Below are 24,769 nucleotides of genomic sequence, written 5' to 3' on the forward strand. Positions count from 1 at the left end.
CAAACAAGCATTTGGACCTCTTTGTATATAAGTGATTGCTCCTTAGCAGGCCCAACACCGCCATCACATGCACTAAGTGTTCTTCCCACGACCTACTGTAGATTAGTATGTCATCGAAGAACACTAACACATGCTTTCTTAGGGCACCCCAAAACACGTCATTCATGATACCCTGGAATGTAGCTGGGGCATTGGTGAGGCCAAACAACATGACCAGAAATTTATAATGCCCTTCGTGAGTTCGGAACTCTGTCTTGGAGACGTCCCCATCGTTCATCTGCACCTGATAGTAGCCAGATCTTAAATCCAGCTTTGTGAAATGTGTAGTGCCATGGAGTTCGTCTAGTAACTCTTCTATGACAGGAATGGGGAACTTATCCTTAATGGTGATATCATTCAATGCGCGATAGTCCACACAAAATCGCCATCTGCTATCTTTCTTCTTCACTAAGAGCACCGGTGAGGAGTAGGGGCTTGTGCTTGGTCGAATGATCTTCTGATCCACCATCTCTTGCACCATCTTCTCTATCTCCCCCATCTGAGAATGAGCATACTGGTAAGGTCTTACCAATACGAGTCCGCTTTCCGGCTTCAAAGGAATCCAGTGATCGTGGGACCTAGTGGGGGGTAATCCGTGAGGTTCTTCAAAAACGTCCGCAAAGTTTTTCAACACCTTTGCCAATTCTGGTGAGACTGTTCAGGAGGGGTCCTTCTCCTTGGTCGTGCCCATGGCCTCGCCAGTAAGGAGGTAGGCAGTGTGACTACCTCATAATAGCTTGAGGGCCGCTGCAGATTCAATGGTGGTGGCTGTGGGGACCTTGATACCCGCTAGTTTGACTTCCCTTCCCTCATTCTTAAACTTCATTTCCATGGTGGAGAAGTCCCAAGCAACTTGCCCGAGCCCCTTTAACCATTGCATCCCCAAGACTATGTCTTCTCCTTTCATGAGAATCACATAAAGATCCACCATGAACCCACTGTCTTGTAGCCTCAGTGGCACGCCGGCGCAAAACTTGCGGCATTTGAGATGGGATCTATCTCCCACCATCACATCAAATATTGGGTGTTCCTTGAACCTGCACCCTAAGGATAACACCATGCTCTCCCGAATAAAGTTGTGTGTACTCCCGGTGTCGATCAATACATCCACTTCACGGGAGCACACCTTCCTCTGAATTCTCATGGATTGGGGGCTGGGAGCGCCAGAGAGGGCATGGTAAGAGATCCCATGCGTGGGGTCTCCATCATCTTCCTCTTCTCCATCATTGTCTAGCTCGGTGGAGCTTCTTTCTTCTTCCTCGTTGTCATTCTTCACCTGATAAACATGAAACTTCTTGCCTTGGTGGTCTCTTGACCACTTCTCGTTACAGTTAAAATAGAGTCCCTTTCTAATTTGTTCCTCTCTGGGCCCACGAGATGAACTCCACCTTTGGGGTGGTTGGCGAGGCCCCTCTAGCAAACCTCGAGATGGGTTTGCTTTGTTTGCCTTTTGCATATGACTCAAATAGGTAAGGGGGTTTCTTCAGAGCCCCCAAGCGCTTCTGCTTTTTATCATGCAAATGGGTTGTCTTGTACGCCTCTTCGAGCATTCTGACATTGGCGGCTAACACTTCGATTCAAAGCTCTTCACGCAGTCCTCTCGTGTATGATCCCAATAAAGTCTCTCCATCTACGTGAGGAAGCAATGTGCAGAGTTCTTCAAACTCATTTTGGTAGTCTTCGAGGCTACCCTTCTATCGCAAGTTTTTCAAATCGATATGGTAGTTTATGAGGCTCATTGGACCAAAACGCTCCATGATTCCTGTCACGAACTGCTCCCATACGGGTTTGCCCTGCACGATGACCATCCACTGGTACCACCGGAGGGCGCTACCTTCGAGATGGGCGACCACCTCGTCAACCTTGGCATCGTGAGGTGTGTCGTGGTAAGTAAAGAAGTGTGCCACCTTGTACAGCCATTCACGAACATTTGTTTCAAAAAATACCAGAATTTTGATTCTCATTTTGCGGTTAAGCTTGGCCTCATAGTCATATCATTGTATGCCGTATGCATACCGGGGTGATTCGCCCAATAGTGATTCAACGACGTCTTCAGTTTTATCGAACATGTTGGCCTGGTCAGCCAAGCCAGGGACTATGGCACCTTGAGGACGTTGTTGATGGGCGAAGCCGCCACCCATGCCAAGTCTAGTGAGTTGTTGTTGGGTGTCGCCTGCACCTGGCCCTGTGAGCACGGAGGTGCTCAGTGCCTCGAGACGCTCCGTTAATAAGGCCAACGTATGTTATATTCGTTGAAAGTTCTCGGCATTTTTTTGCCGATCTTTCTCCATCTCCAACTGTGTCTGCTTAGCCAAGGCTCGAGCCTTTTTGTTGTGGCGAAGCGAGTCCTCGACTCGCTCACGTTCCCTTGAAGATTCAAGAACATCCATGAGCGCAGGTTCGCTCTGATACCAAGTTGATAAGACTGGTTCTTTCGAGTTGCCAAAAACTTCGGTCGAGACTGACTCAGCAAGTGGCACAAGGACTACGATGGGATGCACTAGCTCAAGTTTGAAGTGTCGCAGGTCCTCAACAGAGCGCGCCTCCGAACGACGCCCTCATGGAACAAACGGGGAGCCCCGACCTCACTGGGAAAGCCTCCCTTGGGAGCAATGCTTGCAAAAATAAAGGTTGGCAACAAAAGGTTACTTGTGAGCTGATGCGCCCGATGCAGAAGGACTTAGATCATGGTGCGCGACAGAGGGCGCATATGCCAGCTGAAGTGCCCGGCACAGGGAGACCTTGCAAGCGGAGACGTGAGGCCCACACACAAAGTGCTGCACGTGTCACCAGAGAGTTATGTGTTTGAGGTGAGTAGGGGCGCACGAGTATTGGGGCGTGAGGTGAGGCGCCATGAGGGACACACGCTTAGGCATGCAGGACTATGCGCGTTGTGGCGCACATAGGTGAGCACGACGCTGAAGCCACTCGCATGTGGGGCGATGCAGTTGCGACACGCATTGAGGAACATGGGGCTGCGTGGGATGCTGAGGCGACTGGCACGTGGGGGCGTGCGGTGCAGCGCAGGGGCTGCAGTGGTGCGGGACTGCCGACCCACGAGGGAAGGTCGGAGAAGTGAGGAGACCAGTAGGTCTGGTAGGGGGAAGAAGAGGAGAGAGAGAGAGAGAGAGCAAAATATTTTTCATTCATCAATGCCTTTTAAACATTACAAGAGGGGTATTTATAACTCTAAAAGGTGCGGTCCGCACAACGGGTTGCCCTCAACAAAAAGCAAAAAGGAACAAAATGGTATGTCCATACCCTAGCTCCAGGGAGTGCGCTAGTGGTGCGTCCATACCCCTATAACTGAAAAAAAGGGAACGTGGTCTCCTGCCATGCCCATAACCTTCTGGAAGCCGGGGGTCTACTGACATTGGCATGGCCTCCTGACATGCCTGGCGCCACCGGGCACATGTTTTGCTAATGCCTATCAAGAGTGTCTATCACTAACTTTTGTTTTGTAGATTTTGCAAACCCTCATCCTACATTGTGCATAATGCTACGTATGATCACCGGCCCAGCCTAGCAAACTCAATGTACTGGAAGGACCAACCTCTAGATTGGCACCCTACTTGCAAGAGCACCAGCTACAATTTGTGAATTAAGTGGCTTCAACCCCAACTTGATGCTTTAAAAAAAATACAACTTTAATGCACGAACATGTTGTACACGCCCTGCTTTCATCAATATCATTTTGCAAAATGCCTTGAACTTTTTAAGAGAGCAGCCAAAACTAGACCAAGCCAAACATTGGTCAAGAGTCGTATGAACCAAGCAGGGGCTTGGTAAAAACTAGGTCCAACCTAGTCAAACCAGGTCAAACTATGTTGAACCTAGTCAAACCCAAACAACCCAAGTCCAATTAGGCTAACCTAGCTCGAACATGGTTGAATTAGTTTAAACTTGGTCAAAACCAGTTAAACTAGGTTAACTCAGTCAAACATAATCCAAATAGGTCCAAATAAGATAAACTAGGTCAAAACCATATAGGTACCATGTTTAAATCTGTTAAACTACGTCAACCCAGGTAAAAACTTAGCAAATCCCCCTTTGAACCCAGTTTAAGTTTCAAAGTAGATCCACATTACCCGAATTGGAGCTCCAAGATCCAAAATAGGATGTGGTCAAACAAAATGGAAGAGACCCCAAGGCCCTTTTTTTACCTTGCATGGGCCTAGCCGAGCCACTTGGTCGAGCTTTGCTCAACTTGGCTGCAGTCAAGTGTTTTGCCAAGAGCTTGCTTGGCACAGCACTCCTATTGCCGTGCCAAGCCTTTGGCATGGCATTTTTTTCAAAGCAAACCATGTGGCTGTCTAGGGTTGATTGTGAGCTGGCCACGTGCCACGCCAAGGCTACTTCCCCAACTCTATGGTCTAAAAATAGTTATTCTGTGTTTGCAAGGATTTTTTTTCCAATGAGAAGTAGAGAAAACCACTCCTGGAGTAAGAGACCTGGCTCTGCTGATCAACCCTGCCAGCCTACGGTGGCTTCTCTGACGGTGTAAAACATGCTGGTCAACTCTCCCACAAAGCCCCACCCCCTTAGGGCTACTATTTGCTAGGATTTTATATCAAATTTTTCAAATTTCTTGGGCCATTTTCCTAGCTAGGAAAACCATTGATTTTGAGAGCAAATGTATGTTTATTTTGGATTTAGGTAGGTTTGTCTTGAAATGGGATCCCAGTGAAGACTCGAAGATTCATTTCGCATTCGCCAGTGTGCTCACCACAATTGTACTCAGGAGAGGGCTACGAAGCCTGCGAGTCCCTCTCTTTCCTAATTTCCTATACAACTACAAGGGCTTCTTTGCATCAACCCCATCGCCGGTACCTGCTATCAGGTCTGCTCTGCAAAACATCCTGGAATTTTTGTCTAATAAAGATGGGCTGAATTGGATCTATAGACTGCCTGTACGCCCAATATGAGCCCATCCTGAAACAGACCATGTCAGGCCCAAAGCTTAGCAGCTTATGCCCAGGTCTACGTGCATCGCCGTGTCCAAACCCCCTCAAAAGTGGGTGCTTGCCTTCCATTCAAGGGTGTGTAACCCGGGAGGATTTGGAATTGAAATGGACGGGATCACATTTTCATATGTCAAAAGGGAGTCTCGTATCCATATGCATAAACATATCCAACAACACAACTGAAAGCCTGAAACTTGCAATCTTAGAAATAGTTGGACTCTAGTTGTCCCACATCGAGCCTTCGGAATAGGGCAAGTGCAATGCGGAGCTTTACTGAGTGAAAAATGCATCGAGTATAGGAACGTGCGGTGATAGCATAGCATGCTGTAGGCAACATTATCGTTATTAGTGCATCGTTGTGTGGTGGCACAGAGGTGAAGCGTTGTTTGGTTAAGCAGTATTAGCGGATCAAAGAATGTTGTCTTTGAAAATTTGGTTAAGGACCTCTCGGCTTGCAAGAGTTTTTCACGCATAGCGTTTGGATGCATGAGGTGCGTGTGGGTTAGGGCTAACTCCTCTAAGAATCACCTTAGGTGATTCCAATCGAGTATGGTGACTCAGGGCTATGTGAGTGAATGCCTAGGCACCGGTGAATGAGTTTAAGTGGTACTCTTCGCTATGGTGTTCAATCATCAACTAATCTTCGAATTGAAGACCGCAAGGTCTTATTCCTTCGTTTGCAAGGTTTCGTTGTATCATGCACATAGAGTCACAATATGCTTCATAGTACGCAAGGCTAAGGCAAATTTATGCCTTTTTAAGAAGTGATAGCTGGTATGAGACAGTTATGCACTAAGTGACATGGACCAGATAGAATACGCATTTGAAAATATGATTGATCAGCTTTTGCTAGACAACTGCACACGAGGTATTCCGTAAGGCCAATGAAATGATTCAACACATGAAAAAGTGTTGGTGCACGGCCTTTAGCCATCAAGCTGGCTAGACTGCTCAGTCTGGTGTGTCGCAGGTTTGCAAAAAATTCTATGCTCGTGACACTGGCCCTGCATCTCAATCAAATAATAAGTTATACATGACACACATCTTATACTTCCTGTGATCGCCTTTCTCAGCCTAGACTCTTGTGAGTAAATGATTTCTTTAAAGATACCATTGCATAAAAAAAATCACCATCAAACAGGGGGGGGGGGGCTCTGCATGGTTGGTTCAAACCCCAGTGGTAAGTTGAATGATAACTAGTGGGGGTCTGCCTAACCCTAGCTTGCCTTTCAAAAAAAAACTAATCACTATTACCAACTCCAACCTAACACCTGGCGGTAAGGAATGCCCCAATGGGTTTTGTCAAGTGACGTCCTACCTCAAAATTGCTTTGAAACCAAATTAGTTGTGTTAAAAACAAATAGATCCCAGTCATTTGAGAGCATCATGACCAGAACAGCCCAAAGTAGAAAAACTGCAGGAATTAGACAGAGGGATTCCTGATATTCTGATATTGATTAAAAGAATTAAAATTGTAGCTGGCTTTACCAAATTCGAAGGTACATGATATGGACAAAACCTTTTACTAGATTCTTTTCTGCATCAAGGTTAAATCATTATCCTGAAATTTCACCAACCTTCCTTTCATCTGCATTGGCGGCCTCTTTTTCCTGATCTTGCGTCTCACCATTTTCCTCAACCAATGCTTCTCCATTATCTGAGATACTATTCCTCCGCTCAATTTGAATGAGACCATCAGATGCTTTCTTACTTCCTTTTATGATAGGCAAAGATGACACGAGAAGCCGGCGAACTCCATCAAATGAATTCTTTATGTCGATCAGTGCAGCAGCACCAACATAACACCGTCCAAAGCATGTAACACAGTAAGGGCATGCAACCTGCAGTGTATAAGAGAAGTTAGCCTTCAGATAATTCATACACAAGATCAAGAAAAGGATAGGCTGGTGCATTAAGGGTTCTGACCTCGAGGAATGCACGACAAAGTGAATGGAAAAGTACAGACTCATTGTCCCGGAGCATCCGAGTTGCATTATACCTCATCAGAGAGTCTGCTACAGCCTGCAGGCCATTTTGTACTTCTTGTGCAAGAGCATATTTTAGACTGAGAGGAGCACATGGTCGCAGTTCATTCATTGCCATCGACACGCCTGTTGTAGAGAATAACATGAAAAACAGGATATGGATTGGAGTTAATACTCATAAGACAGATTAGAGAAGAACAAATAACATTTGAGACAATCATATATCATCCATACACAAAAGTGTCACACAGATCATCCAGCAGACTTTGTTCTGCAGATCACAACCCATGCACGCAATACTGATACAACAGCAGGGATAGGATTGTCTGGCAAGGTGATAGTATCCCATCCCATCCTTCCAATGACGAAACAATAATAGGTAGTTATTTCAGGTGGCCAAACCTTTCATAGTGTGATGTTGGGTTTCTATACTCTAAACTGGTTTTCAGCCACAGCGAGTCTAGGAACTGGCAGAGGAGGCTACCTCATTGTCAGATGATTCCATGTCTGCCCGGAACTAAGCTCTGATATCACAGAAATTGTACTCTGTTGCAAAACATATTGTTCTTTGTGTTGCATGTATCACTATGATAATTGATGTTGAACACTGGCCATGATAGAATAGAAGACAAACAGACATACCTCTGGCATGAATGTGGCTAAAGATTATGAAGTGCAAACAAGGAAACCGGTTTATAAGTGAGTACTACGCTGAAATAAGAAGCCCACGGGATGAGTGGTACCACTTTGATCAAATGGATTGTTCTTCACGTGCACAGAAAAGAAATGCAAAGAATGAAAAAAGAAAGGTTTTTGATCTCCTAAGAGTGTGGGCCCCAGAATATGAGGCAACAAGGTGAATGTTTTTGAGAAGGGAGATCCTTCATTAGGGTCCGTGTACACCTTGTTTATCAGAGAAGAAGATGGAAGGAAATTAGAAAAAAAACATTGATGGGAACGTAGAAAGGTCTGTCCTTGTAAGAGGACTAAGTGTTACTAGAGTGCCCTTTGATAGAAGCAGGGTCGAGGAGGGAGCTCCAGGTCGTGGTTGAGGTAAAGGTGCATGGACGGGTGATGACAAATACAAGTTAAATTGCACTCATTGCGGCAAGACAACGCACACCAAGGGACAATGCTGGGACATCATTGGGAAGCCTAACTTCATGAAAAACAAAGCACTTCACTCCATGAATTTCGAGACTTCAGGTGAAAATGCTAAAGTTGAAGAGAAGGATATACTATCAAGCTTGAGAAAAGAGTTGGAAGAACTCAAGATGAAGTTCGGAGATAGATCTACACCTACATCCTCTCTTGCTACAATTTCTCATGCCTATAATTCCACTAAAGGTAATCAAGTTGACTCTAATGCATTTCTTAAGAGTTGGATTATAAATTCGGGAGCTACAAACCACATGGTAGACGAGAGGAGTCCCTTCATGAATTATATATCCTTACCCACAAAGCATCCCATAAAGCTAGCCGATGGCTCCACCACTCCCATGATTGTGAAGGGTAGTATCATGACACCATCCTTTACCTTATCCTTTGATTTTCATGTGCCATCTTTTCCAGTAAATCTTCTTTTAGTGAGTTCCATAACAAAGTCTTTAAATTGTGCTATAACCATCTTCCCTTATCATTGTGTGTTTCAGGACCTGAAGACGGAAGATATTTGGCCGTAGTAATGAGAGAGGAGGCCTCTATATTTTGAATGAACCTAGAGTCTTGATGTCTGTCAAGGGACCCAGTGTATCTCATGCCATAGAAGATGTTAGACTGTGGCATAGTAGGTTAGGACACTTACCTTTGTCAAAAATGAGAATGGTTGTCCCTGACGTAATTAGTGTAGGAAACGACTTTACCTTGGATTGTGATGAATGTCAAAGGGCTAAACATCATAGGACTCCTTTTCCTGGCAATGAGTCTAGGAGTTGTAGACCCTTTGAGGCTTTACATTATGATGTATGAGGTCCAAGCCCAATCATGTCTTATGAAGGGCATTGCTATTTTGTATCTTTTGTCGTTGACTATACTAGAATGACGATCATTTACTTAATGAAAAACAAGGATGATGTCTCTTCCATTTTTCCCACTGTGCATACATTATTGGAGAGACAATATCATGTTTCTATCAAGGTATTGTGATCAGACGATGGAGGGGAATATACCTCTCAACAACTGAGAGACTACCTAATAAAGCATGGTATTAAACCCCATACAACTTATCCCTATACCCCCTCAACAGAACCGGGTAGCTGAAAGGAAAAAATGTCACCTTCTTGAGGTGGCTAGATCCTTATTGTTTGATAAGAATGTTCCCAAGGACTATTGAGGTGATATAGTCTTAATGGTTGCCTATTTGGTTAACAAGATGCCAAGTGATTCATTAGGAGGGAAATGCCCTTTAGAGATGATCCCAAGACCAAAAGGTTTCATGCCACACCAAGAATATTTAGATGCACTTGCTATGTTCATGTCTTTGCCCAAACTAGGGACAAGTTGGATCCTTGCACTATTAGATGTATATTTTTGGGTTATTCTCCAACTCAGAAGAGCTATACGTGTTGTGACCCTCTTAAAAGAAGAAAATATGTTACCATGGATGTAACATTTTTTTAAACAAAGTTCTATCATGATGAAAAGGAGGAGACTAACAAAGAGAAAGTTGAGCCTAGTCCATTCTTACCTCTTACTCCCTTAATTGTTGATGAAGACCACAAGGAGTGTTCAGAAGATGAAGACACTACTAGGATGAGGACTTATTCAAGAGGGGAGAGAAATTTTGTGATGCCTGACTCAATCATTACCAATTTACCATGATTGGAGAAACTTCTAAGGATTCAGAGCCAAGAACATGACATTGAGATTTTGGAAACTGGAGCTAATCCTTCATCAGATGTGGACTTACCTATTGCCCTCAGGAAAGGTAAAAGACTGTGCACCTCATATCCTTTATGCCATTTTGTCACTCATACTGCTACATCTCAAGCTTACCAGGCATTTGTAGCCAACTCCCAATCTAATCCGATCCCTAAGAATGTGGAAGAGGCAATGAGACATTCTAAGTGGAGAGAGGCTATCTCTCAAGAGATGGATGCATTGGACAAAAACCAAACATCGGAGGTAGGGTCAATACCAAAAGGAAGGACCCCTCTTGGGTGCAAGTGGGTGTACACACTCAAATATAAGGCAGATGGATCCATTGAGAGGTAAGGCACACTTAGTGGCTAAGTGATACAACCAATCCTATGGTGTAGATTATCAAGAAACCTTTGCCTTTGTTGCTAAATTGACATCTATTAGAGTTCTAATTAGTTTGGCAGCTCATAAAGGATGGAAACTACACCAACTTGATGTAAAGAATGAATTTCTTCAAGAAAACCTGAATGAAGAAATATATATGAGTTTTTCTCCAGGGTTCAACTTATCGAGAAAAAAGAATCAAGTGTGCAAACTAAATAAATCCATATATGGACTGAAACAATCACCTAGAGCTTGGTTCGAGAGATTTAGTACAGCTATCAGTCAATTTGGCTATATTAGAAGTACTAGTGATCATACTCTTTTTATCAAAGGTGAGAAGAAACTGTCAATTTTAATTGTTTATGTTGATGATATTATAATTACTGGAGATCATGAACAGAAGATTCAGAAACTCAAAAGATACTAGAATGAGGTGTTTGATATCAAGGACCTTAGCCCCTTGTATTATTTCTTGGAAATTGAAGTGTTGAGATCCAAAAAAAGACATTACTTTCTCAAAGAAAATATGTGCTTGATGTATTAGATGAAGTTGGCATGCTTGGGTGTAAAGTTGTGGATACACCTATAGAACCAAACCATAAGTTGGGATTGTATAAGGATGGAAAATTTGAGGATATTGGGAGATATCAAAGACTAATGGAAAAACTTATATATCTCACCATCACAAGATCAGGCATCGCTTATGTTGTGAGTGTGGTGAGTAGGTTTATGCATGCACCCACAAAAACTCATAGATACTGTGTATCACATACTGAAATAAGCAGAACCCAGGGAAAGGAATTTTATATGCTAGTCATGATCACTTTGATATTCAGATATATGTAGATGTTGATTAGGCAAGAGCTGTTGAAGATAGAAGATCTACTTCAGGTTATTGTGCTTTGGTAGGAGAAAATCTAGTTTCAGGGGGAGTGTTGAAGGAGTTTGTAAAGGGCATAGTTGTCTTTTTTTAATTTAGGTAAAGTGGTCTTTGCTTTTGTTTATAAGGGCATTTTGGTCACAACCTTTATACTTTGTAAATGATGTATATAAGTTGCAAAAAGGAAGAAATGAAAAGTATCCTTTTCGTTGTGCCCTAGTGTTCTCTCTCTCTTCCTTCATCAACTCTTCTTCCTTCTCCCTCTTCATCTCTACCCTTATCCTCTTACATTTTACATCATTACCTCAAATAAGATAAAAGGGGACCAGAATGGTGACGTGAGAAGAACCAATACGCTGTAAGAAGATCATGCACTATAAGGTTGGACCTTAATTGCACAGATCCCTTCTTTATAACTTTCATTTATTTCTCTTACTGGTCCCAAGAAAAAAAGGAGAGAAAAGTAATTCCGGCATGTTACGCACATAAAGTCTGACACATAGGCATAGATTCTGGCACTTGGCATGGCTAGTTGACAAGGTTGTTTTACAAAAAGAGGGAAGGGTGTGGCTAGGTTATGCATACATAAACCAGTGTGTGTAATCTTTTGTAGAGTCGACCATACCTGCAATCGAGTAAATCCAATGGATTTAGTCATGATTTGTTGGACATTTCATAGAATGAACCATACAGCTATGAGCTGTATAGTTTATTTAGTAACGCATATGCCTTGGACCACTGATTATGAAATGTAGCAGGTTTTTTAGGAACTTGAAAATTTGACAGCCTGCAATGCACCAACATTTCATAATAAAAAGGCAAAGATTTATGAAAAACCAAAGCGTGTTTTCTAATAACCAGACCATGATAAACACATCTATGGGGTCAGATTGAATAAATAAACTTTGTACTTATGATTTTTCACTAGACAGCATGGTACTATTTTATGAAATATTCTTCATTTATGGAATTATACTGCTACAGCCGACCGCATGTGCGGTCGACCTGGAAACTCATTGGTGCAAATTGTTTTGAGTCAATCTGACACAGCATGTGTTCAGCATAGTAGATTTGCTAGGGATCGAAATTTGGGTTGCATTTTTCAATGAAAAAGTGTTTTTTAAGGCATGAAATTTTGCTAGTAGACAGCCAATTTTTAAAGCCCCTGAAGAACCTGCTGGGACATCAAAAATCGAATGATCAAAACGCCAAATCGCCAATAAACAAACTATGCAGATCATATCCATAAGCTTAGATCTACTACGGAAAAACAATATCGAAAAATATAAAAGGCAAGGTCGTCCACAGATGCGGTCAACTGTAGCAATTATATGTCCACTATACATACATAGAGATATATATAACTCAACTACAATATAAAAGAAAACAGGAGGTTTAAGGTATTTACAGAATCATAGAATGTATCATGTACATTAAGCAATGTGTGTGTGTGTGTCTAAGTGCCAAATCTAGCACCCAGAAGTCCAGTATCAACATGGACAAGCCAAGCATTTTGAAGTACCCATGTTACTTAGCACTTACAGCATGTGAAAGTTCCCAAGTACAAAGTGCAGTATGACATTGATTTTCTGTAAGATGGGAATGTGGCCAATGTTGCCAAAATCAAAGGCAAAAAGCAGGACAAACTTTTAACGTTGTCCCAAGAATTCTAGATGCACACACATGAGAGAGAGAGAGAGATGTGAGGCTGAAGAACTCAACAGACTTCTCGGCAGGTGCACTATGCATACACAAGACATATTTGAACTGGAAAGACAATAACACCCTTGAAACTAATACTAGACAGAAAAGTGTACATTCAAAACAGCAAATACAATAGGATCGTGTGTACACTCATTGATATATGGTACACATACCTATTTTTACACAGATGACTATGAGGAGCCAATTGAAGCATGAAGTGGCAGTTGGCCCCCAACCATATATGGCTAATTAAACCTATGCATTGGATTCCATCCCACAAGATATGACCCTAGAAGGTATTGGACAATGATTACAAAATTCTAAAGCATCCATTAAAAGCCTCCATCAAATATAACTTCTTTTATGAATTTCCAGTTTCTATACTAACCCCATATAGCTATGCAGAAAAAACATGGGATATAGCCACCTGATCTATAGTTTAAGCCGTAAGGATTCATGTATCATTTGAATGTAACTATAAACAAACATTTTTATCAATTTTTATTTTAAATAACATAAAAATTGTTCAATTTATTTATCATTTGTAAATTTAATAGAAAGGATATAAACCCTTCTTTTTACAAACAGTAGGATAGGGAGAGAACTGCTGATTCTTTTGCTTGTGTTCTTTATCAAACTCCTAACTTCTCCCCCTTCTTCCCTTGTCTACCCACTGTTGTGCAGAAAGCACAATCGAATTGGCTCCACCAAACAATGCAAAGTAAAGAAAAAAAAAAACCACAAAGAGAAAAAGATGGTTCACCACAATATGTGGCTATGTCCATAAAAACACCGTCATAATATCTTTATTATGTGTGAAGGCAATCAAAATACAAAGACCTAAATATAGGTCTCACTCACAAGCACAAGACTTGAAACAATAAAGTCAAGGGTGCAAAGATCAAATCTGTCCACAAATTCTCTACACCTCTTCAAATGAGGGCAAAAGAGTGTCTTGCAACCTTTTTCACCAATTTTTTCAAAAGGATGAGCTCTCTCTCTCTCTCTCTCTCTCTCTCTCTCTCTCTCCAAAAGAAGGGTACGGTGGATTGGTCTTCTCCTCCTACAAAGGCCATACAAAAGGCCAAAAGCCTCTTAATGGAAGTCAACACAGAAATTTTATAATACCAATCCCTAAGGAGTTTGTACACAATGATAAAATTCCAACCTACTATCCTATTGAGTTTCCAAAAGGGAGCAAAACTTATCATACACAAAATTCCCTTGATGGGTCTTATAAGCCACATGCCCTACAATGGCATTTTTATTACCCAAAATAAAAAACTTATTTTCAGTCATCTTCACCTTGACAGAAATCCCTAAATTTGTCATGTTCCATGGACTCGCAACTATTCTCGGCTAAGTTTAAGAAAAGCTATGTTCACTAAAGTTTCTCTAGTATCAATAGTAGCTTCAGAAGATGCAGAAATTTATTAAATCTAAACACATAGTCTTTGCCCAGATTAACAGAACCTTTAGATTCATACATTGCAGTTAATTACCCTTCCCTGCAGAACCCAAAAGGGGTTAGCATAGTTGGAGTGGCCTCGGTTGTCATACGAGCAGTCGGGATTCGATTCCCGTGGGCGCTATCCCCTAGCATAAGCCGAAGCAAGCATAGGCCCTGGGGGTGAGGGTATTCAGCCCTGACATTTTATGCCGTCGGGATGGCGACTATGTCTTCAGGCTTATACACGGTTTCCCCAGGTAAAACATGGGGAAAAAATCTACCCTTCTGCACATAGGCAATTTCACAAACTCACATTCTAACTTTCCATCTATCACTATATCACAGTCATGCATTGCTTTCTTATAACTGAATGGTTCTTGATGCTCAATTGACAGGGTGTAAACAACTATATCTTTAAGGCCAAGACAAATTGGAGCCTATTTAATTCTTTTACCTCTGTCAAGCCGAGGTTCTTCTTTAAGAGTGGTAGTCTTGTGACCTTGTCACATGAACTTGAAGCTCCACGCAAATCATCTAAAAGCTCCGTGCAAATCATCTAATACTTGTGACTTGTGTCATGATAAATAGTTGAAGTATCGACCTCCACCCCAACAAGCTCATTAGTAGACTGGTTTTCATCAACAATATGCTTTTTCACATTCAACATAGCAATCTTATTAAAGGTAACATCTCAACTGCTTATAAAATTAGGAGACTTAGGGTCAGTACACCATGAATGATAACCCTTAGTTCCATTTGCATAACCAAGAAATATACACTAAACTACCCTTGGGTCTAACTTATCATTCATAACATGAACATAAGCAGGACGCCAAAAATATTTCAAATAAGAATATCAGTAGATTTACCAATTCATACCTCTTATTAGGTGATCTGTTCACCATAAAACATGTATTGACTACTTCAGACCAAAACTATTTACTTAATTCGGTATTGCTCAACATGTTGCACACTTTCTCTGACAAGATTCTATTCATACATTCTACAGCTCTATTTTGACGAGTACTTAAAGCAGTGAAATGGCATTTGATTCCATTATCTTTGCAAAACATTTTAAACTCAAAAGAACAATATTCACCACCATCATCAGCTCTTGAATATTTAATTTTCTTGTCGCTCTAATTGTCAACTAAGGCTTTCCACTAATTAGAGGTCACAAACTCATCCTTTCTCTTCAACATATATACTTGCAACTCATAAAAATTACCAATTTTCTTACTCTCCATAACAACTAAAACACCTTTCAAGACTTTCATAACTCCATGTTCAGCCACAAATTTGCAACCATTGAAGTCTAATGCACCCAAAGAAATCAAATTCTTTTTCAACACAGGGACATGCCTGATATCAGTGATGGTTCAAACAGTATTGTCGTACATCTTAAGTCAAATTGTTCCAATTCCAACAATCTTGCAGGCAAAGTTATTCTCTGTCAAGACTAAACAACCATCAACAGCATCATAGGTGGTAAATCAATCCCTATTAGGGTATATATGATAGGAACATCAAGAATCTAAACATATGAATTGTTGTCACTACTCATACTAACTGACAAGACTATAGTGTCAATTCCTAAAGCGCTTTCAGCCACATCACTTAACAAATCTATTCATAGATGTAGATTTGGCTATAAATTTGTTTTTGATTAGCAAAACTCCTCTCTGTTGATCTTCCTCTAGCAACTAAACCTTTTGTTTGGGTGTCAACAAACCTAGACTTCTTTCTTAATTCATTTGCAGTAATACCTGTTAAATTATGTATATAAAAATATATATATATATACATATACTTATATATATATATACATACGTATATATATAAGTATATATATATACAGTTTTTCTTTTTTGTTCTCAAAATACCCGATAGGGGTATTTTGGTAAATCCCCATGTAAACCCTTTTTCCTTTTTCTATTTTTTCTTTTCTTCTCTTTTTCTTTTTTCCTTTTCTTTTTTCTTTTTTCTTTTTACTTTTTTGTAAGACCACAAGGGCCCCACTCATGTAGTCGTTGGGGCCCCAATGGTCATATTTATGACCGTTGGGGCTCCCAACGACTACATGGGAGCCCCTTGTGGTCCCTTCTTCATTGCTTCCTCCTCTATAAATAGAGGAGGTTTCCTCTTGTATTGTACGGGTTGTTCACCCTCTTCTTTCCTTCTTCAATAATATCCAACTTATGACTTTTGGTCATTTTTCCCTTTAGTGGGTTTTTGTATACACTTTTAGTGTTTGTGTTCTTGGCTCTTGGAATCACTCTTAAAGAGTGATTTGCTTTATTGGTGCTTCCGCCGCTCCCCCTTTTCATTACAATACCCTCCACACCAATGATATCTCTATCATACATCAATGTAGTAACAAGATGCTCATATTATATAGGAAGAGAGAACAACAAAATTAGGGTCTTATCTTCATTTTCTAATTTCACTTCTATGCTAGTCAACTCATAAATAATCGTATTAAAGACAATTGAGGGGTTCAGTAATAGGCGTACATTCTTTCATCTTGAGATTGTAATGTTATTGCTTCAAATATAAATGATTTGAGAGAGATTTTGCCATATAGAGTTTTTCAAGCTTAATCCACAGCTTGACTGTAGTGTCTTCTTCATCAAGAACATTATAGAAGACTTCATTAATGAGGCACAACTAAATCATACCCAAAGCTCTCAACTACATGTCTTTCCAATCTTGAACAAATATGGAAGCAAGATTCGTTCCTAGGGCCTTATGCAGGCCCTACTATGTTGAAAGAGTCTTAACCTTGACTTGCCATAAGCTGACATTGTTCTTCCTATCAATTTTATCAATGTCAAACTTTGCATTAGAAAACTTAAAATCCATGAGAAACCAAAATTGAATATGCAGCTTTGATACCACTTGTTGATATGTATTGAAAGGGTTTTGGACTTTTGTGAGACTTGTGCGTGAGAGGAGAAGACCACCCAACTGTACCTCCTTTTTTGGTGAATAGAGGAAGAGAGAGGGCTTCTCTTTTTGAAGGCTTCGGTGAAAGAGGTTGCAAAATATTCTTTATCTCCATTTGAAAAGGTGTAGAATTTGTGGATAGATTTGACCTTTGCACTTTTGACTCTTGTTTGGGCCTTATTCTTATGAGTGAGACCTTATACATATACATTTTTGTATTGTGCTTGCCTTGACATAATAAAGATATTAATTTTCCCGTGTTTTCATTGACAGAAACATGTTGTGGTGAACCATATATGTGTGTCTTCTCTTTAATGATTGTTTTATCTTTACTTTGCATCATTTGGTGGAATTAATTCAATTATATTCTGTGCTTCCACACAACACCCACCACCGACCACCTATCAAGCTCTTCCCATTTTCTTTTCTCATCTACCCGCCACTAACCCTTCTTCCTCTCCTCTCCTGTTTTATTCTTCTTCATCTATGCACGATTCAACGTTCTCTCTATTGTCCCTTTCCCTTCATCGTCATCTACCCACCACTGAACACTCTCCTCTCTTCTCCACTTAACTATAGGAGAAGAAGGGTTTGTCCTTCCCTCTCCTCTCTCCTTCCTTATTTACTCAACATCAAACATCGACCACCACCATTGTACTTGATCATTGTAATCGAGTTTTTCTATGGGGGCAGAGAAAGGGGGGGGGGGGGTGCACAAATGCCATGTATGGGTCACTAAGGTCAATGAGGGCCACAACAAATTTTTGTGATCCAAAAAGTCATTATATTTTTGTTTTTCTTAGTTTTTGTTTAAAAACATCATTTCAGTTTATGACTTATGAATAAAAAAATAAATGCATGCAAACCGTCCCCTTTTTTGTTTTCTTAATTTTTCTTGATAAACGTCATCCCAAATAGTTCCCTAATTTCATACTTATCATTTTTGTGACCTCTCTCTCTCTCTCTCAATGGTTTGTTCTAAAACACTTGACCCCATGTATCTCAAGCCCATCTGAGTTTAGGTCAGACATAAATCAAATCAAGTCCACAAACATTGGATCCTACAACATTTGCACTTCAAAAAGATGGCAGCAAATAGATTTGGCTTATTTCCATTACATCTAGCTTTTGCAAGGTCAATCACAAATATCAGCTGCAAATCAAATTTATCATAATTCATAGCAATAAATGTATAGAACAAAAAGATTGATAAAATTCCCCTAAATTCTATTGATAATTTTCATAATATCATATTTTAACCCTTTTCATTTTATTTACATTTCTAATTGTATTTCCTTGCATTATTATATATATTTTTATTTTATTTTTAGATTACTGAGATCTTTTCCTCCAAGAAAATTCAAGCAGACTTTCCCTGGTCTTTGACTAGATCCTAGAAATAATTCCAACATAGATGTAAAGTCAAAGTAAACTCATATCAGAGTGTTGATCTATGGAACTACCACTGCAAGACTATCCAAAAGAATGGTAGTTCTAGAGAGATTCTGAAGTTCCCAAAGTGGATATATAACTAGAATGGGAGTAATCAATATTTGGTTAAAGGACCTTGGCACATATTTCAAAATTTCAAAAAACAAGAAGATATTGTATAATGACTCATCAGTATAAGGAAAAGTTATTTGGGTGTGGAATAAAGAAATCCATAGAAAAGTCATAGTAGACAACACCAGCAAAAGTAAGAACTCATCTTATCATTCACCCAATTGCATGGAGAGAAGAATAGAATAAAAACTAGCAGCAAATAAGCTTACCATTGACAAAAACAGCAATAGGAGGATGCTCCATTAAAGACGATGGAGGTGCAACATCATCCTGAGTATCATCAGCTCCTCTTCCAGTTGTAATGCCCAGTGGTGGTACCGGCACCCAACGGTGAGAATCCAAAACAAGCTGAAAGTTACAAATAGAAATGAATTATCTGATTAAAAACTACAGATCATGTGGACTACATCAAGCATAAAGTAGACAGAAGCTATCCAGCCTAATTCACCCTCATTGGGAATTACGAAACACCATGTTAAAGACATGGAATTCTATCCATCCAGGTATATGTACAAGCATACAGTGGATTTTTCTTTTCTTTTATCTTTTTTATTATCATCCAGTAAATGAAAATGGCATCCTAGAAATATGCAAACATACCTGAAAATTTTCGATTGCAGTCGCAATATTTTTTGAGAATAATTTCTGCGCTGCACTGGATAATGATGCAAAAAGATGATCCACTAGAAACAGTGTAATATTTGAACAGATATAAATATATAAACTTAAGGCTGTGTATTTACTCTTCAAAAAGTGAAGGAAGCAACCCTCGGAAATCCAAGCCAACAAATCCAAGACTCATGCCAGAATACTGTCAAGAAAATTTGAAAAGAGATACAATTCAGTAACGAATAATTCACCTATAGCTAAATTATATAACTTTTCAACCTGTGAAGGTAAAGCTTGACAAGTAAATAAAGGTCAAACAGAATAAACAGGCAGGTACATGCAAAGTTTTCCAAATATAGCCCTTGGCAATGGAGAGTCAGATATCAGAAGGAAAAGAATAAAACATCCAACAAACTTATTAAGTAACATGAAAAAATATAATCAACAACAAAATAACAATAAATCATAAAATATATGTGACTATGATATTTCATGTATATATTGGTATATAAATAAAAATAACACCATAAAAGTTACAAAAACACAAGTATATTTTCAGCACCCACATAGGAATCAAGGTGGACTTGAGCAAATATCACCATCAAGAGAACACAACACACACACACACACAAATGTATTTTCTTCATAACATTGTAAATTGCCCATAGTTGATTACACTTACTGCATCTAATCACCAGGTCAATCTTAAACTCATTAGAGTTATAAATATGTGGGATGATCATGGGTCCTAAAAATAGATCAAGCCCCTTAAGTTAGAGACATGCACAAAATATTCTTCCCCCTTCTTTTGATTTATTATTTGCTTAGATGACTAATCTTCATTTTGTATACCCAATGTCGAGGATATGCCCTAACAATTTGAACCCCATACCACTTAAAATGGTGCAACTCTCACCCCCTTAACTTTTTCACTTCTCTCCCTTACAAGGAATAATTATACAGAATAGAGACATGCACAAAATATTCTTCCCCCTTCTTTTGATTTATTATTTGCTTAGATGACTAATCTTCATTTTGTATACCCAATGTCGAGGATATGCCCTAACAATTTGAACCCCATACCACTTAAAATGGTGCAACTCTCACCCCCTTAACTTTTTCACTTCTCTCCCTTACAAGGAATAATTATACAGAATAGAAGTTGAGGAGAGAACTCTCTTATTGCCATCTAAATAGCTAGAGCCCAGCCAGTTGGACAGCAAATTGTGTCTACTTGTAAACTATATTATATATAGAATAACTTATGTAATTAGCTACATAAATGTATTACTTCCTAGTCCTACTTTTTCCTAGTCATGCTTGAATAATGCATCCACATTGCATCTGTATCACCCTTGTCCATGTCCATTTGATACAGTGGTACTCAGGCTGTTCCTTTGATTAGCCAAGTAAATGGAAAGTGTGGCAGGAAGCAACAGGAACTATGTAAGACAGCAATAAGCTTGATGATATGAAAGTGAGCATGCAGGAAAGAAAAAAAAAGGAAAAGAGTAAAGTGTCTTGCCATGCACAGGTCAAGGATACTAGAAAGCAGTGAACCCTCAGATATCATCGGCAACATGGTCTTCAGAGTGTTGAGATGAGACGATATTTGGTGCATAGACCAACTAAAAAGAAGACCACCATCATAAATTTCTTCATTTCCAGATGTATCATCAACGAATATAGCACGGTATTGATTAACAACATCAAATAGATGCATCCGATGACAGTTCACCATTCCTCTCAAATATTCATAAACATTTCTCTGATCAAGATCATCAATAATGCTGGCAACCCACGACTCTCTGCATCTCAAAAACTGTTTTCAGTGAAAAAACCCATCATTAAATGAGCAGATATTCAAGCATAAAATACATCCTGGCAAGAAAAAGACTGATTCCCAGATGCCTAAGGCTCTGTTTGGGAACTGGTAGCTGGGGTGGGTGTTTATGCAATTGTAAAAGCTTGGTCAAACCACCTTGGTGGTGGATGCTTGGAAACTGGTAGTTAGATTGAGAGTTTATGCATTTGGGAAAGGAAGTAAGACCATCTCCCATTTGTATTTGCACCAAATCCTGGATTTGATAACTACCACCTCCTAGAAGTGGTAGTTACCAAATCCAGAATTTGGCAGCTGGCACTTTTTGAAATGCATAAACTCCCTCCAACTACCAGTTTCCAAACAGACCCTTAATGTAAAAGGCATAGATATTACATTTTCTTTTCAGGGGAACAATGCATAACATGATATTGTTATTAAGCATACCTGTAAACGCAATTCAGACTCAGTGAACACGCCTATGCGCTTTAAATATGAAATAACTCTAAGGCATTCTGGCAACTGCATTATAGAGAAATGATTCCAGCAACAGTTCAAATTTCAAAATATTGTAGATAAAAAAATCTATTGCAATAATGCATTCATACAAGTTAAATATCTTTAGAAAAGTGATGAACGCCCAAACTTTTATGTATTCAACTACACACGGAGAGAATATGATGTCAGAGTTAAAATAATATCTTCCAATACAACATGCCTGTATATTAGACCGCAGCCTCTGGAGTAGCTGAGAGAGCAATGACTGGGTTGTGTGCTTAACCTCAGCAGCTAATGATTGAATGACTGGAGACCTACATAACAGAACATTGTGCATGAGTCATATATCACAGTTAAAAAGAGCATTATAACAGAAATATGGACCTAACACTCACTCTGGATGTGTCTTGGCTAGCCTGGATACGAAAGCTTCTAAATCAAGAGCTTCATCATAGTTCCCATTCCGTATACAACTGTTTCGTCAGAAACACCTCCAAAGTTAGGCATAACAAGTGGAAATCATACTCTAACAAGTAGAAGAAATATATGAAGCAATGAAACTCTCAATTCTTCGTCATGATAATAAAATGGATTAACTTCACACCAAATGTATCAAGATTGAAGCAACAGGATCCATATAACTTAACATGCTTTGAATCAACAACTTCAGGTTCCATCAAAATATAACCAACAAAAAAATGAGTATTCACATCCAAATTATTAGATGTGAAACATTTTCTAGATAAACCATGCTAAATACATCTGCACAAACCAATCGACTAGAAAATGCATGAGCAAAAGAGACTTACTGACGTGTGATTCACATCCATACCGGAAAACCATCCACAATTCCTACATACATACATATATACATACATATATGCAATTAAACTTATGTGTGTTCATTTAAACATATGTGCACACATATATATACATATATAAATACGTATATATGTGTGTATGTATATGGTCCTCCTAATACTTTCCAGTGTGTGCTAAGAATGGACAGTTTTAGGTTTCAATGTTTTATTGTATGTTTCATAAATTAGATCTTACAAATGTGGAAAAAAAAGGACCGTAAACATGTTATATCAATGGTTTATTTAGTGGCAACCATGCATTAAATTAGAGAATTTTATGTTTATAGATGTTTATAAATGATTTAAAAATCAACGGTACATATTGCATTTAAACTTTCCAATAAAAATTCAGATTTTTTCATTGAAATAGTTGGATCCAAAGCATAAACAAGCAATAATGAACACATTCTCATATTCAGATTAAGCAGAAACCACCTGTACTATTGAAAACTAAACTTTTCATTCCCCAACCACACTGTAAGGTGTTAGCAGGAACCAATATATACATACATACGTACATATGTGTGTGTACCTGTGCATGCACGGGCACAAGAGTGCACGGATGCATGTGATTTTAGGCAGAAAAAGAACTCAAAAGACCACTTTGAGGAACTCTTTCAGCATATATCATGCACATGCAGAGAAGATAAATGCAACATGCAAATAAATTCATTACATACGTGTCCATAAGCTGAGGAATTTCAAGCAGATCAAGTAATGTACTATGATTTGCAAGTAATGTACGATTCAGCTTCCTTTTCTCCAAAATTTGTTGAGCAGAGTCAATAAACTCCGTGCAGCCGGCTGTGAGCTTTGGAATCTCTTCTATCTGCGCAAATTTAGGAAATCAAACATCACAACAGGATCATAAATTTCTCAACATTACTCAAGTGAAAGTACCTTGACAAGGAGACCATACACAAAATAACATCTCAATCCGTAAAAAACATTCTGTACTCATAAAATCTAGAATGAAACAAAAGTTCTTTCCACGGCCATGAAAGCATGAAAATGCAACCGTCAGTGAGCTGGTAGTGCATACATGTATAACACTGTTCATTTGACAAGCTTTGTCCACCATTGTTCTTTCCATCAAGCTATTTTTTGCTACCTACTTGTACATATCCAACTAATAACTCACAAAGCTAAACACTCCAGCATATCTAGAATCAATTGAATATCAGATCTGTGAATCGAAACTTATGCAAGTTTAGTATAACGAGCATATTGAATTTAAGAGAAAAGAAAAAAAAAAACACTTTTTGGTCTTTCGTTGGGCACCCTTAAATTGATTGAAGCCAATCCACAGCCCAGTAACAATCTCAAGAACCAATCTACAACCATAACAAAATAACGCAATCGATAAAATTCCCTCGAATCTAAAATGGGTAAGGAAGCACCACAGGACCGAAAGCAATGTAATTGAAAGCGAGAAAAGAGATCTGCTCAGTGTACCAACAATTCGAGATGCTTGTCGACCAAGACCACTTCTTCGTGGACCGATTTCAGGGCATCGGAGGCCGAAATGAACACCCTGTAATTGTTGACGGCGACCTCCTGCATCTGCCGCCGGATTCGCTCTGCATCGATGCGGAGAAGCTCTGGTTCCTACAAGGGGGAAGAGAGGGGAGCAGGATTTCAGATCTGGCAACCGCCGAAGAAACCGAAGCCGATTTATAGGGTTTTCTGTGATTATTACCTTGTGGAGGCGATCGAGGGTGAAGGAGAGGAGCTCGGTGACGTAGGGCTGCTGAGCATGGGCGGCGAGAGGGAGAAGGGCGCCCTCGGACGACATTGTCGACGCTCCTGAGGATTCTAGCGATGGTGAATGGCAGTGGCGTAGCTAGGATTCATGTGAGGGGGGGGGGGGGGGCGTAAACAGGGGTGTAGAAAAAAAAAATTGGTGTGATGGTCGGGGGTTCGGGGTAGGGGTGGCAATCGTGTCGGGTTGGCGGGTCGACCCGACGGGTTGGCGGGTCAGCATATAAACGTGTAACCCGACACGACCCGCCAACCCGTTTAATAAATGGGTTGGGTCGGGTAAACAGGTTTGTGGATTTGCGGGTCAGGTTGGCGGCTCGGGTTGACCCGCCCGCCTAACCCGTTTATTAAACGGGTCAGCCGGGTTGGCGGGTTGGCATACCCCTAACACGAACCTGACCCGTTTAATAAACGGGTTAGGCGGGTTGACCCGTTTATTAAATGG

The 24,769-nt window shown here is 40.0% G+C and overlaps 1 protein-coding gene across 1 annotated transcript; it reads right to left on the minus strand.

The window, feature by feature from the left end:
- Positions 1 to 6,432: 6,432 nt before the first annotated feature.
- Positions 6,433 to 24,410, minus strand: LOC149851451 (conserved oligomeric Golgi complex subunit 8-like). Its single transcript, XM_090015180.1, has 12 exons — positions 24,263 to 24,410; positions 24,019 to 24,171; positions 23,244 to 23,392; positions 22,099 to 22,176; positions 21,924 to 22,017; positions 21,653 to 21,727; positions 20,909 to 21,205; positions 19,518 to 19,585; positions 19,375 to 19,429; positions 18,984 to 19,122; positions 6,930 to 7,114; positions 6,433 to 6,844 (listed from the first exon to the last, which is right to left on the minus strand). The coding sequence occupies exons 1-12, from the start codon at positions 24,356 to 24,358 to the stop codon at positions 6,560 to 6,562; spliced, it is 1,674 nt and encodes a 557-aa protein (XP_089871306.1). The 5' UTR covers positions 24,359 to 24,410; the 3' UTR covers positions 6,433 to 6,559.
- Positions 24,411 to 24,769: the final 359 nt, after the last annotated feature.

The sequence above is a fragment of the Nuphar pumila genome, chromosome 1, assembly GCF_984573655.1.
Source record: "Nuphar pumila chromosome 1, dmNupPumi1.hap1.1, whole genome shotgun sequence".
Taxonomy (NCBI): domain Eukaryota; kingdom Viridiplantae; phylum Streptophyta; class Magnoliopsida; order Nymphaeales; family Nymphaeaceae; genus Nuphar; species Nuphar pumila.